Source organism: Sardina pilchardus, chromosome 8 (genome assembly GCF_963854185.1).
Source record: "Sardina pilchardus chromosome 8, fSarPil1.1, whole genome shotgun sequence".
NCBI classification, from domain to species: Eukaryota; Metazoa; Chordata; class Actinopteri; order Clupeiformes; family Clupeidae; genus Sardina; species Sardina pilchardus.
The window spans coordinates 24,182,788-24,200,287 of record NC_085001.1 but is presented as its reverse complement, the minus strand read 5'-3'; the positions used below and the strand labels follow the sequence as shown (position 1 = coordinate 24,200,287).

At 43.4% G+C, this 17,500-nt stretch overlaps 3 protein-coding genes across 3 annotated transcripts in view; all 3 read left to right on the top strand.

The window, feature by feature from the left end:
- The window catches only part of dmrt1 (doublesex and mab-3 related transcription factor 1), a 27,067-nt gene extending 25,943 nt beyond the window's left edge, over positions 1-1,124 (top strand). The window contains exon 5 of the mRNA XM_062543299.1: positions 1-1,124. This exon is cut by the window's left edge and continues 743 nt beyond it. The gene's annotated coding sequence lies outside the window, so the exon portion shown is untranslated.
- A 4,912-nt stretch (positions 1,125-6,036) lies between these two features.
- On the top strand, positions 6,037-9,290 carry dmrt3a (doublesex and mab-3 related transcription factor 3a). The gene is made up of 2 exons (XM_062543298.1): positions 6,037-6,428; positions 7,929-9,290. Exons 1-2 carry the CDS (start codon positions 6,038-6,040, stop codon positions 9,026-9,028), a joined length of 1,491 nt encoding a protein of 496 aa, XP_062399282.1. The 5' UTR covers position 6,037; the 3' UTR covers positions 9,029-9,290.
- A 3,972-nt stretch (positions 9,291-13,262) lies between these two features.
- Positions 13,263-17,149, top strand: dmrt2a (doublesex and mab-3 related transcription factor 2a). The gene is made up of 4 exons (XM_062543296.1): positions 13,263-13,424; positions 13,614-14,026; positions 14,456-14,558; positions 15,066-17,149. Exons 2-4 carry the CDS (start codon positions 13,679-13,681, stop codon positions 16,400-16,402), a joined length of 1,788 nt encoding a protein of 595 aa, XP_062399280.1. The 5' UTR covers positions 13,263-13,424; positions 13,614-13,678; the 3' UTR covers positions 16,403-17,149.
- Positions 17,150-17,500: the final 351 nt, after the last annotated feature.

Here is a 17,500-nt window from a genome sequence, read left to right as displayed (position 1 = left end):
TGTTTATACCGAAATGGCAGCGTAGGTTAGTCTCCAAGGAGGCTTGAGAAAATGAGACATTGAGACATGAATTATGCCTCTCTCTCTACTCGATCTCCGCCCAACGAGTGCGGCTCTTATTTATGGCGAGCGGCGGACAGCATCATTTTCACCTGGATGATATGCAGCGGCATCTGCCTCCGAGGAGCCTTGAGCTTCCTTGCACACACACACACACTCACACACACACTCGCTCAAGTTACTGTGCCAACTTCCTCTCAGCTTGTGTTTTCCCTTTGCTTCCTTTTATTTTCTATTATGTTGTGTTCTTTTTAGCTTCACCTACCATATCCATACGAGATATTTGTCACCTTGTTTACATAAAACTTGAATGAAATTTGAAACATGAAGTGAACTAAGACTGTTAACTCCAATGACAGTAGGAGTGTTTCGCCAGAGTGTCTTGTGTATCAACCTCTGGTGAATTCCTATACAAATGTACAAATGTGGCCCTGAAGCAAAACTGGATGCAAACAAAAAATATATAGAAACAAATTGTAACTCAATTTTTCAGTTTACAGTCCATTCCCGTTTCCATTTCATCTCCAGTCACATTACATTGTGATACCAGGATCATTTCAACTTTCTGTTGTACGATCTACAACTATCCGTCTGATTTTTTTTTTCTTATTTCAATACACTCCCGAAAGTGTATAATTGTTTTAAATGTTCAGAAGAGCTTACCATATTTCTGTATCATAGCTGGTTTGCTGTTTTGAAATCATGCCATAACCTGCTGACCAAAAGTCATGTACTGAAGCTTCAAGCTTTCTTAAAAAAAGAAGTGTTAATGTTCTGTAATGTTCTTCAATTTTAGTCATACTTTCAAGGTTAGATTCATGTGCTACTTTATGTACGTAATGATGACATTCTATCAGCTTCCAATATTTTTACGTCTTACCATGTACGTAAGTAGTTCTGTAATTTGTAAAAGCACTTTCAGTGGAACATTTTTTACTTTGATTTTCTCAAGCACACTTGTAGGTGTATCTTTTAATAACTTAACAAATCAGCCCTTTTTTTGGTTAGGCTATGTTGAATATGTACTGTTTTATTAGTAAAGGTTATAGGGATTAAAACTGAATTCTATCTGTTGCAAAAAAAAATGTTGTAGTTGTGTTTTAATAAAATAGCACTAAAACGCATCATTGATGTCTGTGTGGTAATGTGACTACAGGTTCTTAGGGAATAAATATTCATGATGAGGACGTACTGTAGCTGCAACACGCTCAAGACAAAAGTATAAAACACAAAAGGGAAATTACTTGTATTTTCTTTGCTGTGCTCTTTGAAAACATTCATTTGATTTGGCCCCCATCTGTTGTAATCAATAACGTGAGCATCTTGTTTTTTTATTAAACGCACTTTACTCTTAATTTCATCCCCCAGTGGTTTTAGAGAGAAGAATGTGGAGTTACCTATATGGCTTTGACATTATAAATCACTTCTTGAGACTGGATCGTACGGCGGTATCGATTGATCCTGATATATCACAGAAATTTACTGTCACTTCTGTTTTCAATTAAAGATACAATCAGTCAGATAATGACTTAATTGGATTTTACAGAAGATTGAGTTTTATTGCCGTGTGCTTTACGAGTTTAGTTAAGGAAGGCCATTTCATCACGGTTGTCAGGGGTGGGGGGGGTGGCTCGCCATGCGGCCGTGTCCTTCTGTTGCTGCTCTGAGCCTGTGTACACTGCCAGGGAGAAAGTGTTGGCGGATTTGTTTTCCTTGAGCTGCTATTGCGCCATCAATCACTCCGACGTCCTGTGATAGATAAAGCTGTGGCCCGTCCTGCACACATTTGAATAATGGTAGACACACGCACATACACACACGTGCGCACACTTTAACACAAAGACATACACACAAACACACACACACACACAGGGAGGCTCTGTCTTGTGTCACTTCCACTGAGTCCTTGATTGTAGTGGAAGTGGTAGGGCCCATGGTGGCAAAAGTGGTGGAGTCCAGTGTGTTCACGCAGTGTCTTGCAGTAACATTGAAATAACATCTCACAATCAAGAACTGTATGGCACCTCTTGCAATTATGCTGATATGCTTTGTACCCTGACATGATCATTATATGGTCTAAATTCCAACTCCTTTCTGCATTTCTGCCCCACACAATATTCTGTAGAACGTGTGGAGATAAACAGAAATTTGCTGATTGCACACAGAATAAGAAAATCACTGTACACATTAACAACTAGTACTGTCTGCAGCATCAGCAAGGGTGTAACTTATCAAGAGCTTATTTTCTAGTAGTATTTGATAGCCCCTATCAACCTTATTAGCTGTGTCCAAAATTAGCCTGTTTTTACACTAAAGCATTATAAGTTGAGTAATGTTGTATCTTCCCTTTTATCTCAACTTTAAATTCACTAAAAAGCTAAAGCGTTTTTAATGACAACTGAAGGAACAGGAATTAGATGATAGCTGAAGTGTTTTGGAAAACTCCATGGCAAGGGGGTTAAATTGATGAGATCAGCAAAGTGGTGGTATCTTACCGACAGATGCCAGATACGTGATAGAATGTGTGTGTGTGTGTGTGTGTGTGTGTGTGTTTTCCCACATATAATAATACTTCTGCTCATCATCCTTGTGTCATGGGGATTTGAATTTGAGGCCGTTGGTTCTTATCCACACGAGGACAGACATGTTCTAGAAGTGTGTTTAAGTGAAGCCCAGAGCTCCACGCAGGGCTCTCCTAGTTCTCACAGCTCTGCTGTGGGTGGGTGTGTCTGAGCTCAGAGATCCAGCTCAGGCCCCGCCGATCTGAATGCCCTTGGCGGCGCTGCCTGCATGGAGGAATTAGCCGGACGTTTCACAGGACAGATGTCCTGCAATTATTCACTCCGGGCAAGCCCATTGGTTGCCTGTCAGAGCAGTCAATGGCGGGAACGCCCACCCACCTCTGAATAGAGTATTATTCAGTGGACACATTCGATATTTATTTACACTCGATTGTCCAGAAGAAGGGACCGGTCTCTAGGGAACCACTTTAGTCCCCTGACTTTAGTCTTTAATATTGTAGGTGACACTTGTGACAGATATTATTGACTTCAAGTATGTCCTGTTGTTATTATCACTATAATTATCATCACCATTGGTTTAAAATGTGTAGCTGTTAAAACATATTTAATTCCATATGTTCTGAGTTGTATATTGTTTAAAAGGTTTGAGGCCTGTGCTGCAGATGATCTAGTGTGGGGAGAAGACAACTGTGAGAGTGCATTTGAATTGGCTTTGCAGATGCATTTGGTTATTACATGTGATTTTGATTAATTTATTAAGTCTTTCATATATGACTACATATCATATTAAATGAACAAATTAAAAATATTTATCCAATGTTACTTTTAGAGCTGCTCAAGCAAAATCTGGGGAAAAATTGAATCTTAAATTGCTTGAGCTGGTACAAATCAGTTTGTGTGGGCCTAAGTGTGACTGGGGGCAGACAGATCCGCCCGTGAGGATAGGTCGTCTGTGTTGGTTTTAGTCAGTCACTCCTTTATAGGTACTTGATTCTCAGGGCTGGGACGTTTATGGCCACTGTGCTGTCCTTCAGAGTAAAACAGTGTTGGGGTCCCCCGCAGATAAACCACCGTCTGATGCTGATGGTTTTGCTTCTTTACTTCAGCGCTCAATGTCAATCATAAACGGCCTCCCTTATCGCCATTTACGCTCTGAAATGGAATTTGAGTTGTATTCTGTGCTCGGATTGTTTAACTCAATCTATAGACGGACATATGGCTAGCTAATACTTCTATCCCTCACACAGAATTTGAATTAAAGACTGCCAGTCTTGAAATAGAATTATACGTTCGCTGGTACTGTAAATATAATCGGAATTTTAGACGTTTTATTATTATTGTTATTATTATTATTAGGCTATTGTTATTATTATTGTGAAAATAATCAAAGTTTTTCACAGAGGAAAGTTCATACTGAGGTGCCACTTTTGAATCGAATTCACCCACCAACTAAATCAAATATATATCTTAGCGTATGCTTCATTTGATCATTATTAATATGGAACCATTTGGAGGCTGACCTTGTAGGCTACGCATGTGCTCCAGAAGTAATGACTGTAAAATGACGGGCTTATTCCATGGGGTCAAACACGGGGTCTCCTCAACACCTGAAAAATGAAACCATAAGAGAAGAACGCAGAGGAACGAATGCAATAAAAAAAAAAAATCTTACGTATTAAATATAATGTGTGTGATAATAGTTTAATATATTTAAATGTATAACTTAGAAAGGCACATTGCAGTTTATAGACCGAGATGTTTGTTTAGGACATCGCTGAATAAAATTGCGTAAATGGAGAGAAAATAACTTTTTAATATCACGTCAACGAAATTGGTTTGAAGGTGGGAGGTGGGTGTATCTAAAATTAAACACTTGGCTTAAATTGCTTGTCCGTAATAGGCACAATTTAGCTATATTAGTTTTATACGTGTGTCACATTTTGTGCAAGGCAAATATTTTATGCATGTGTTTTATGAACACTACTAGCAGTGAAATAAAGTATAAATTATTTTATTGTGAGTTACCCCTCTGTATACCACCGTGGTGCCCTCCCACTCTCAATAGCTGCAAATTTACTCGCCCTGCACTAACTGCAAACGCATTATAGTCACCTTGAAATTTCCTCTGCTATTTTCCAATTAAAAGCTTAATAGCCCTGGAAACCGAGTTCATATGGTGAAGTTTACCGTGGCCTCCAGTTCCCAAAGCCGGTCTGCTGGGATCCCATTATGTGCTTGAATAAACCCTTTTTACGCACAGAAATGGGACTCCGGGGTGTCCGGTGTTGTGTTTCAATGGGCTCCGGGGCGAGAGGACATCGCAGCATCCAAAATATTGTTTACCTTTGAGGACGTGCTGACATGCCACATGTTGAAAGGTTCATTAATTTATTTGTTTTACAAAATAATTTCAGCATTTTGTTTGGAAATGATGGTTCATGTTTTATAGGCTATGCCGGCTGGGTGTAGGCCCGTGGGAGTGGTTAAAATATTTGGCGTGAAAAAAAAAAAGTTAAAATCACCTTTGAACAACTGAAGAGTTTGTGGTTAAATTCCTCACAAGACCTCTCGGCTTACCATCTCGCAGATGCGTTAAGAGGAATAGGCTAAATTGATCATTAAACCCTATGACTCTCCCTAGTAGGTTGCCCCGACTCAATTTTGTTTAATGGTGTTCAGATTGTATAGGCCAGTCCCTGACTTCAAAATTCCTTTGTGGGAATAAGTTAAGCACATATTGAAATGCAAAATACCGAGGTGAGCTATTTAGCTGCTGGCTAATTCTTGTTCACAGCATGTGCCAAACGAAAGTAGCCTTTACCTGGTGATTTTGCCTTCAGAAAAGCTCAGCCATCATGTCAATCAGCACTGCATTCTTTAGGAAATTCTTGGCTGTAGACTTCCAAACTAATTCGTTGCGGTTTGACATATTACAAGACGCAGGGGACAATTGGTTAAAATATAACATGGAAGGTTATATGTAATTCAATGAAAGGACATCAGGTTGTTTAAAATGACAAGCATTGCCTGTTTAGATAAGGCTGAAGATGCATTGCTAAGATGTTTGTCATTTTATCTCAGCAGCAATATTTTAGATTTTTCTTTTTTGTCGAAATATCTGTTCTGTAATCTGTTTGAGAAGTCAGGGATGGTGCGTCGGTGGGATTTGCCGTGAAAGTGACAGTGATGCGAAAGATAGCGTTGAGTTACTCGGCTCCATTAAAGCGTGTCAGATCGCCTGATGCACGTCTTTATTGCCAGGGGGGGGAAAGGTGGATCCTCATCTCTGAGTCAAAGTCAACACCTCTTATCACGAGTGTAGCGAGCAGCAGTGGGGCTTGATCTTTTGCGCTGCTGACAACAGCCGCTCCTGCCCCTCGCCCGCACCTTATCAGATGCACTTGCGCCACTGCCACACCGGGGGGAAGCGAGCGCGCCTGTGTGACCCGTGGAAAATGAATGGCTACGGATCGCCCTACCTCTACATGGGGGGCCCGGTGTCGCAGCCCCGAGCGCCCCTTCAGAGGACGCCCAAGTGCGCTCGCTGCCGGAACCACGGCGTGCTCTCCTGGCTCAAGGGACACAAGCGCTACTGCCGCTTCAAGGACTGCACCTGCGAGAAGTGCATCCTGATCATCGAGAGGCAGCGGGTGATGGCGGCGCAGGTGGCGCTCCGCAGGCAGCAGGCGAACGAGAGTTTGGAGAGCCTCATCCCGGAGTCGCTGAGAGTGCTGCCCGGCATGGCCGTGGCCGGGAGTGGAGAGGGCACCCAAGGCGCACCACCGCGCTCTGGAGAGATAGACCTGAGGTGGGTGAGCGATACGGGGACATCACATCCAGCTAAGGGTAAGCAAGGGGGAGACCCTTCATCTTAAGCAACTTCTTTGACTAAATCTTTTGAACTTTTTTGCTGAAATTCAACAACTGAAATGATGGTTATTCCAATATGTTGTTGATGCCTGCACTCTAAATGCCGAAAACTGACACTTTCATTTTATTGCCGATATTAGGCTACTCGTTACTAACAACCACTGTCAAATTATGCATAAACTAAGCTCTTTTCCAAAATGTTTCTGTTTAACATTTTCAATAGTCACTGTAACCTACTAGGTCTACTGGTAAGATGTCTTGTTTTCATAGGCAACTGTAAGCTACATATAGGCACATACCTGCTGATATCATAGTCCAATTTATAGTCTTTAATATCCAACATTATTTTGAATTGTTATGTAAGTTTGGGAGAGGTTGAGTTGTTTAGCTGATTGAGGCATACGATTAGTATATTTATTAAACTCTGAATCTTGTAGCAATTTTGACTTTATTCTTTAATGATAATAATTATATCCCACTGCTGAGTATCTGAGCAGCCAAAACAATAAATATATTAAATACATTCCATTACAAAGCAATTCGACCTGATAATGACAAACTACATAATGCTAATAATAATAATACAAATAAAAATAGTGATAATAATTATAATAGCCCAATAATAATAATAATTATTATTATTATTGTTTGACAGTAACCTAAAATTAACAAAATGGTGAGCTATCTGATATCATTTCACTCAAGTTTGCCTCCAACCAAAATGTGGCTATTGAATGTAGTTTCTATAGAGCCTTTGATTAATGCAAGTTTGATGAGCCTGTATTGTATAGTAGCCTGTCGGATTAAAATTGCAGTTGTGCAAAATCCGTGGCAGCCTATGTCTGTGGAGCCTTACAACTTAACTCTGTCCGACATGTATTTTCAGAAATACAATTAATGTACCCATAGGTTAAAGAATAGCAATGAGTGTAGGGTATTCACCACATGCAAACATGTGTGCTTCTGATAAAACAAATGCCATAGTTTTTCTTAGCTTAAAATATTTGTAATGAAGAACTGGTATTTTTTTTTTTCAATTTCTATTTACTTCAACTTCTACTACTACAGTAGTCTTGGGTTTGGCGAAAGAAAGAAAGGGTCCACCTATTGCATACAACATAGTAACGGTTGTTTTTTTTAAGAGTACAGTAATTACTGTTTTAGCAGCTATTTCCTCGAAAGAGGGGAAAGGGTTTGTAGATCACACAGGAGTTGACAGTTGATAGGCCTTTATAAAACCATATCAGTTTTACTGTAATTGTCATTCATCAAATGATATTGGAGATATTAGACAGTATATTTGAATTGCAACTGTTATTGCAAATTATATGACAAAGTATGAGATCCTCTCGGTATAAAATAACTTCTTAAGTGGCTCTCATCTGTGTAATTGATCTTAATTCAATGCACTTGCGTTGACTGTGTCATTTGTTTGTGTAGGCCACTGAGACCAGTTCTGTTTCTGTTTCCCCACAGACTTGAGTGATGACGTGTCAGGTGACCAGTCTGGAGGGGAAAACGGCAGCACCACCAGCGACAAGGAGCAGGACCAAGCCAGCTCCCCCGAGGAGGCCAAATCTGGCTCGTGCTACACCCCCGAGCCCGCCGAGACCACGCCGCAGCCCGACGACAGCCCCTACGGCCTGCAGAAGCTCGGCGCCGAGCCGCCCGAGCCCAAGTCGGACAGCCCGCGCTACGCCGGCGACCAGAGCCTGCTGATCGAGGGCCTCTCGGGCTCGGTGTCGCTGCCGTTCAACCTGCGGGCCAACCGGCCGCCGCTGGAGGTGCTCAAGAAGATCTTCCCGGGCCACAAGCCGGCCGTGCTGGAGCTCATCCTCAAGGGCTGCGGCGGGGACCTGGTGGGCGCCATCGAGGTGCTGCTGTCCAGCCGCTCGGCCCTCAAGCCGGACAAGGTCCAGGCGCAGGCCGAGGCCTCCTCGCCCGGCGGCGGAGGCGGTGGCGGAGACGCCCTGGTCCTGCCGTCCGCCGGGCCGCTCTTCGAGCACGCGCTGGGGCCCTACTCGTTCTCCACCTCGTCCTCGTCCGCCTCGGCCACGGCTTCGGCCGCCGCTGCCGCCGCCGCGTCCAAGTGGTCGGTGGGCTCGGCCTTCCGCGTGCCCGACTCGCTGCGCTTCGCGTCCGAGTCGGCTTCGGTGGGCGGCGTGATGCCCGGGCCGCTGGGCATGCCCCTGCAGCACCCCTTCCACCCGCAGCCGCCGCGCTACCCGCTGATGCTGCGCAACTCGCTGACCCGGGGTCAGGCGGGGCCGTTCGTGCACAACGACGTCACCCTGTGGAACACCATGACGCTGCAGCAGCAGTACCAGCTGCGCTCGGGCTACATCTCGCCCTTCTCCGCCGCCTCGCACGCCGGAATGTTCCGCGGCTCGCCCGTGCTCTCCTCGCCCCCGCCGCCGCCGCCCCCCTCCTCCCGGCCCTCGGAGGAGCAGCATCGGCTGACCCTCGCCGAGGACGCCTGCCCCGTCGTCCCCAAACAGACTCTGTACGCCGCTGACGAGGACTATGACGAGCGGTCCGACTCCTCAGACTCTCGGATCTTGAACTCTTCGACCTGACATGGCTGGCTCGGACCCCAAGGTAACACAAGACAGTGGAGCTCACAAGCCAAACCCACTCACCCCCACGATGTGCAAAGAGATGTTTTTTTTGTTGCTCTACTTCGAGAAAAAAAATATTAAAAAAGTGTTTGCTTAATCATACACTACAAATCCCCCACATACAAAAAAACAATCAACACTATGAAATGACTATGACCAAAAAGTGAATGATATGGATTGTGTCTGTTTGTGAAAATCTGTATCTCTCTGACACTGCATGTGAATGGGTCTCCAAATGTAGAAATACTCCAGTCATTATGCATGAGAAGAGTATGACTAATAAATCCCTCACTGTAACCTGTCTCTGTCATTTATGTTGGTTTGGAGGGTCTTATGTATCTGCCCCTCTAAAAATATTCGATGTTGTTTTGTGTAGTAACAAAATGTAATTGGAATATCACTCCCATTATAAGCTCTATGACATTAATGATCGTGCCATGTGCTAAATTAGGGAGAGTAAATACATGGGAAAAACACTTTTTATATTATGCATAGAGATACAAATAATACACATGTATAATGTCAATATGAGAACATTTGGTAGTTTTATATGGTAAAGGCCAGAAAAAGCCCAGAAATAACCTCAGTTTTTTTCCCAGTGAGTTCTTGCAGGGGAAATGTGAGCAAATGGCTCTACCTAGTGGCGGGTTTGATACACAAACAGGATTCCACAAAGCCTTGCTTTCTGATGAATACGACTCATCATCGTTGTCCTAAAGAAAAGCAACCGGGTTACAGAAATACCACTCTAAATGGTATAACTTTAATTCTCACTCCAAGACACTGTTAATAGTAAAATAATTGTACATGATTAGCATTTTCATAACAGTTTGTTAGGAAACTAAATATTTCATTTCAAGACAAAATAGGTAACAATAGCATATACGATGGGGAACTGAATATTATTATTCTTTTAAACCATAATCTTAACCATAATTGTACTGATATTGTTGATTTGTATTTAGGAATGTGGGACTGAGATACTCAACCTGTTAAAGCTGCACGAGTTCAGGACTGACTTTTCCTGTAGCTCTGTGTTGCCGCCGCGTGGCCTGGGAAGGAATCGTTTCAAGGCATCTGTCCAAAATAAGATGTCTTTTTCCTATTCCTGCTAGCTGTAGTTGCATTAGAAACGAAACGACATTTCTGCATCTAAGTCCTTACATATTTACATATATTTTAAATGTAATCGCCAATGAACCATTTGAAAATGGCCACATAGGATATTCCAGGAGAATAATAATAATTAGAACAAAACAATAGGCTATTAATAGGCCTTGTAACGATGATAATAATAAAGGCCGACTATTGTGCTATTGCTTGCTATTGTTTACCATTATTAGTGTTGTTGTTATTATCATCAATTTGTACGTTTATTTTCACAAGGAAGTGCAGGTGTGAAAATGTGTTTAGTCGCCCATCAGTGTTTGCTTAGCCAAAAGAGAGCTCCTGCAGTGGGCATGTGAACGGCCTCTGCTAAATCAACAAACCATGCAGCTCTAGCGCCCATCAAATGACAGGACAAATTACGGCTGCTTTAGCATTCAACAGAATGCACGTGTTGCCAATCCATCACGCCTCCTGAATGCTAATTAACATAACAGGGCCTTAGCGATCTCACAGATCTTTGCCGATTCCGCACGGATCACATTACGTTTTACTGCCAGTCACCTACGACAGGGACACCGTGCGAACCAACCCAGCAGCAGGGCTGCGTATTGTTTTTGCAACTTGAATAAATTCCACGCAGGCCACATTCATGCCTGGAAAGTCGTTACTGCGGTGCTTGTAAAACACGCAAAGTAGCCTAGTCAACAATTACAGGCCCACCCAAGAAAATGGACTAAACATTCAAATTGAATGTGACACGAGCTTAATCTTTCAAGCGAAATGACCTTGCTCAAACTGCCACGCTGGGTTCAAATGATAGTGGCCTGTTTCGGCCAGCAAGCTTGTTTTATGCAGGGTTAGGCTATACATAAGCCTATAGCTTGTGTTTTTTTGAATTTCTGGTTTTTATCCTACATCTTGTCAATGAATGAAGACACTCGCATCTTCTTCGGTCTTCTTGGCAATCTGATCTGTTTTGGGGAGCAGGATAACTGCGCAAGATCAAAGCATTCTTTAGGCTATAGGGAAACAGCACCCAGGGTAGCAGTTTGGTTAGCTGGCCGTAACCTTGCTAATAAATTTAAGAGGAAGAGCGAGTGACGAACCTGCACCTGCACGTCTGACATCTTCACCACATGTGAGTCTGGTCGAGGCAAGCTGCAGGTCCTCCTGACACCGCGCCGACGCTGAACGCACAATTCTGCCAACGGAGCCAATCGTCCGTTTATTTCTGGAGCAGAATTCATGTTTAGTTTTCTGTATGGCCTACAATTGAGAGTGACAAGCTGAGGCTTTACTTATAGTTTCATAGATATTCCTTTTAGCAGCTAAAGGTTATAAAACGCAAATCTCAACTCTTATAAATGGATTTGTTCTTCCATTTGCGCAATTGTCACAGTGCATGTCCTGGTTGATAGAGATATGTCCAACTCTCTAAAATGTAAATAATGTGGATATATGCTCCATGCTGTTGGCAATGTCTAACGGGGTTACTGCGGATAGGTTCGGTCTCGTCCGCAGAATATGATCCAATGCAGACTATTCTGGTTCCAATAGACTACGCTAAAAAAGCCACATTTCATTGGCCTTGGAGAAAAAAATGCATTGTTTGTTTTTTGATGCTTCGGTCATAAATGTCAGAATATTTTTTTTCAGTGTCCACCATATAGGTCCGTGAATTGTTTTCAATATTTCCTATGAATTAGATGGGGAGGGATAGAAAAGGCCCTAGGATAAACTGCCTATTTGATTAAATTATTCCCAAAATGCCAATAATAACGTTTCCAAATTTATAAACGTTCTACTGTTAAACATATATTTAACATAAAAGCTATAGACATTTAGGACAGCCATCCATAACGGTAGCCTTATTTTGACACGTTCTTTTATTGGGGCCAATTGATTTTCTCCGTCGATGAAAATGCTTTCCAGTATAGCTTGCGCGAGTCCCAAACAAACAGTCCGGTGTAGTGAAGTCAGTCTCGGATGCCTGATGTAAGGCCCGTTTGTTTTGTCGAAAGTCACATATGCTGGGTCAGTTGGGGCATGTGAGCTGTGTTTGGTGTAGCAACCGTCCCTCATGCTGACGGCTTGATTTTCTCCCTGGCTTTGTTTGGGCAACTTTCTTATCTCTTTATCTGTGAATCCTGGTTTGTGTGTTGGAATAAAGACGCATCAGCCCACATCTTCCTTTTATTAGGTTAATAAATGCCCACATATTAATTATAATCTAGCCCTTTTTAGGTTATTTGCTGCCCTTACAATTCGCAAATAATGTAAATAGTTGCAACGTTTAGGCCTATATTGTATAGGCTGCATAATGTAGCATAATATATAATATATTTTACAGACGCGCTATAAAATTTGGGCACAGCGTTATCGTGATGATGAAAGGCAACATTTCGAATCGTAAGGTATGTTTGACTATGTCTGTTTGAGTTGAACATATCAACATTTTCAATTAAATTATTAAATTAAATTATTATTATTATTTAATATAAATGTTTCAAATCAGCTGTCGAAACGACTCATCGAATTTTGAGCTGTCATTTAGCTAAACTGTAGAATAAATAGGCTACTCATTACTTGAATGGTTTGTTAAAACACTTTGGACATAGGCTACAGGCTGTTAGAGGGCAACAGTAATCTCCAAGGGTGTAGATATCCCCATACCCCTTATTGTTAAAATGATGCTCATAGCGATACAGTGAATGCGGGTCTGTCATGTAGAGAGAGAGCCCTGGCTAATAATGAAACATATTTGTATAAAACATTCTCGGTGTCTTCGAAAGGGAAAGGAAAACCACAACGACGTAGTTTACGACATATTCTTTGCCATTAAGTCTTTCCTATAGACTTTGAGCTGTTAATTAATAGTTTCCTGTGATTGTTTGATTTGTAACTTCACTCCATTAAGAACTCAATTGAGGGAGAGCTTCGGACTCTGGCCAATAGCAGCAAGGCGCTGAAAACGAGCCAATCACGGAGAAAGCCTGGGAGAGGCGCAAGAGGAGGTGCCTGACGGCTTCGCTTAGAGAAAACCCTTGATCACATTGTAGTGACAGCATTAGTAAATATCCGCTTGTGATCTCACAGCGTGAGTGTCATTTGTCCCTTACTCGATAAGATACATAGGGCCTTCTGCAGAAGCAGAGCCAAACGCAGAACTGCTTTCGTAAAATTGTAATCATTATCCAGTCAAACACGGATTCCAGTTGGTCATTTTCACCATTGTCGCTACCAGGTAAGGTTTTTATTATATACAGTATTTTGACTAAGATGTTTTGTTTATTTGTCGGTGTGACTTGTGAGACAATTTCTGATTGTTCTATCAATGTGATCATTGTTCATGTCTTAACTATGTTAAGGTGAGATAATAATGCCCGGCGTGCTTATTTTGTGTAACATTCATTGTATTATTGCGCTATTGCAGGCGACAAAGAAAGCATCCTGAAGATATCGACCATATCAAAATTTGGTTTATTATTCTGAGCAAATATGACGGATATCTCCGGTGCTGAATATGAAATCGACGTAGAGACTCTGGAGGCAGAGGGCGACGATCAAGCGGGATTCGCGACTCTGTCGAGCGCAGGGGAGGACGACCCGGGATCCAAAGACGATGAAAAATCAGGGCACGTCAATCTGGGTACGGGCGAGCAGAGAAAACTCAGTCGGACCCCGAAATGCGCTCGATGCAGGAACCACGGCGTGGTGTCGTGCCTCAAGGGCCACAAGAGATTCTGTCGGTGGCGGGACTGTCAGTGCGCGAACTGTCTGCTCGTGGTGGAACGGCAGCGTGTTATGGCAGCTCAGGTGGCGCTCAGAAGACAGCAAGCGACAGAGGTGAGTGTCTGTCGAGTCTTCGTCTGAAATATCAACCAACGCATCCCAAGATATTTTGACACCAATGCCATTAAACTGAGGATTTCTTCGTGTCTCGTACAGGCCCATGGATTTGTGCTTTGTTTTTAAAAGGCCTAAACCCTAATACGACCAGTTACTGTCAGCTCAATTTAAGACACAACTGTAGACCCACTGAGCAGACAATTTGAATCGAAGAATGTGCAAAGAAATTTCAATTCATAGAATCAGAATATAAATATATGAAAATATTAAAGTAGACCTCTTATTACCGTTGCGGGATGTTTAGGCCCGTTTGTCCGCTTTAACCAATACATGTGGTGTTGCCGATTGAAAATGAATGCTTGTTAGGTTGAATATCCCATTTTTAAAAATAAATTATTGATCATCTATGTGTTTATTTGATTTCAGGATAAAAAGGGTATTTCAGGGAAACAGATACCAGCAGAAAGACGCACTATCTATCAGAGACACATTCGACCTTCGACCATGCTGGCTAAAAGTATTCTTGAAGGTAAGATTATGCAAGGTCGCTTAACCAAATGCATGCGTATTTTGCCTACTGCCATTAATTGCTTTTTTATCTCTTCGAAATTCTGTCATCTGTCTGTTCTTGTCCCATCTTTCATTTCTTTACTCTTTTTTATCTAATATCCACTTTTCTCCCTCTCTCAGCTGTTCTTGGATTGCTTTCCCTTTTCTCTTCCTCTCTGGATAACGCAGTAAGCGTCGCCATACTTTGTTTGATACACAAGTGCTAACTTCTCTTTTTTGTCAATTGCATGAAACAAGTTGCAGATGGGAAATATATTATTGTCCTGCAAATGTGAAGAATGACAGGATTTAACTAATTGCATGGACTTGGGCAAAATGTGGGAAGCAAATGAGTTGCCATTTGTTTCAGTGATGTATGAATTATTGATTGATTATTGATATATGACTTGTATAAATCCATTTGGATACTCAAATAGTTTAAACATAATAATTAATCATCACTGTGGTTGTTGTTTATCTCCCAAAGGCTACAGGCCTGTCCAGTCTGACCCCTTCCTCGGCAGTGGCCCCACTCTGCCCCCTCCGCTGAGCGACCGCATGCGCAAGCGCCGGGCCTTCGCCGACAAAGAGCTGGAGAGCATCATGCTGGAGCGCGAGTACAAGGAGCGCGAGCTGCTCGAGTCCGGCCAGGCCGCCTCGGCCGCCGCCGCCTCCCTCTTCCTGCCCGGGGGCATGGTCCACGCCGCCGAGTACAACTCCTACAAGGCGGCCTTCTCCTCGGCTGTCGCTGACCACCACGCCTCGTCCGGCCTGGCGCCCCCGCCCAAGGAGCTGTGCGGCTTCCTGCCCGGCTGCCTGGACCTGTCGGTGCAGTACGCCGCCGGGCCCGCCAACGTGGAGCTCATTTCGTCCAACGTGAGCGTGGCCACCACCTACCGGCAGTACCCGCTCACGCCGCGCTTCCTGGTGTGGCCTCGCGCCGGCGGCGGAGGAGGAGGAGGAGGTGGCGTGGTGGGGAGCGGCGCGGGGGGAGTGAGCAGCGTCGGGGACGCCCTCCTCTACCAGCAGTGCCTGCTCAACGCCACCGCCATGCAGAACCTCAAGCCGGGCGCCGTCTGGGAGCCCAAGATGATGGCGTCGGCGGCGGCGGCGGCGTCCGAGAGCCACTCGCCCGAGAGCCAGGACACGGCGGCGGTGACGGCCTCCAAGCTGGAGGGGTCGCGGGCGGCCAGCGAGCTCAGCGAGCTGCAGCAGAGCAGGACGGGAGGAGGTGGAGGAGGAGGAGGAGGAGGAGGTGGGGAGGTCATTCAGCAAGCTAGTCTCGCCCAGGTCCACAGGGAGTGCTCTGCCTTCTCCCCTCCGAAGAGGGGCTTCAGCCAGGTCTACCAGGGTACATCCCCACCACCTCCATCTAGCCACCATCACCACCACCACCAGCAGCAGCAGCAGCAGCACCATCCACAGCACCACCACAACCCGCATGAGCACGTCCTCAACAAGCTGAGCAAGCACAGCGCCAAGCACACGCTCTCCATGAAGCTCAACCCGTTCCACTCGCTCATCCAGCAGACGCTGAGCGAGAAGTCGGGCGGCGGCGGGGGCGGAGGCGGCGGAGGGGAGCTGCGCGGCCCCTGCTGCAAGGACCTGCTGGAGGAGGCGGCCAGGAAGTACCGCGAGAGCGCCGCCCTGGAGGAGCTCGGCGGCGGCGGCGGCTTCAAGGCGCTCGACAGAGACAGGCTCGCCAAAGACTTCATGGCCAAGTCGCCCATCGGGACCAAGGTCTCGTCCAGCGAGATGCTGTCGTTCTCGGTGGAGGCCATACTGAAGAGGCCATCGCCCTCTCTCAATAGAACATCTCAGTAAGGACTTGACTAAGTCAGTTGACTGTCAGTTGTTTTTTTTTCCCTCCCTTGTTTGTTGTTTTGTGTGACATACCCAACTATGCAAATTGTCCTAAAACATTTCTATGGGATCTTTGACTGCCTAATGCCCATAACCTCTGCAGCTCTTCTAGTACTTGTGTAAATATTAATGCAATGAAAAGTTATGATATGCAAAATGAGCATGATGTACATCACTGTATCATTTAGAGTATTTAAATGTATTCATAATGTCAATAAACCCTTTTATATGTAAGATTTTGCATCTCCGTACTTTAAGGATCTTTGTATCATTTGTATTGAGCTTGAATTCATCTGATGTCTAAATATTATTTAAAAATGTTTAGTTTTATTTCACCTAATATGCTATAGTAATATTACATAATATTAATATGAATATCAATATTACATTTAACAATCAAACAGCTTATCATTTGTCTTTTCATGCAAAAATACACAAAAAAACATTCAAAAATATAAAGCTGATTGTAGAGTGGGAAACTGAATGCTTTTTGCTTGAAGTAAACATAAAACCCATTAAACATAAGCACACAAACATGGCTGATTCACTTATAAATTAGCATATTAGAATATAAAGTATCAATTAATGTTGTAAAACAAACCAGAACAATACGTTTACTATTCTTACTAGTTGCAAAACAACACTTTTGACATACATGTACTGTACATGCTATTGGTAAACAGTCAGTGTTAAAATCACATGATGAAACGGTGGTAGAATTAAATGCTGTGCAGTGTGCAGTCATTTTTATTCAATTTCCTATTTTTTACATATAATATCCCACACTTTACCTCAAATAACATTTAAAGTTGATATTATTTGAAAAAAAAGGCTAATATCATATTGTATTGAAAATATTATATTGTACGTATCATGATAGCACACAGGTTTTGACAGTCAGCAACTAAAATGTAGAAACAATGTGGAAAATACGAAGGAAAGGAAAAAAAGGAAAAATAAAAAAATAAAATAACATGACCACTTTCCCCAACCCTTTTGTCTGCAAACTCTCAGCAGGAAAGCACAGGAGGATGAGCTAATGGGCTCAGTGTGCACCAA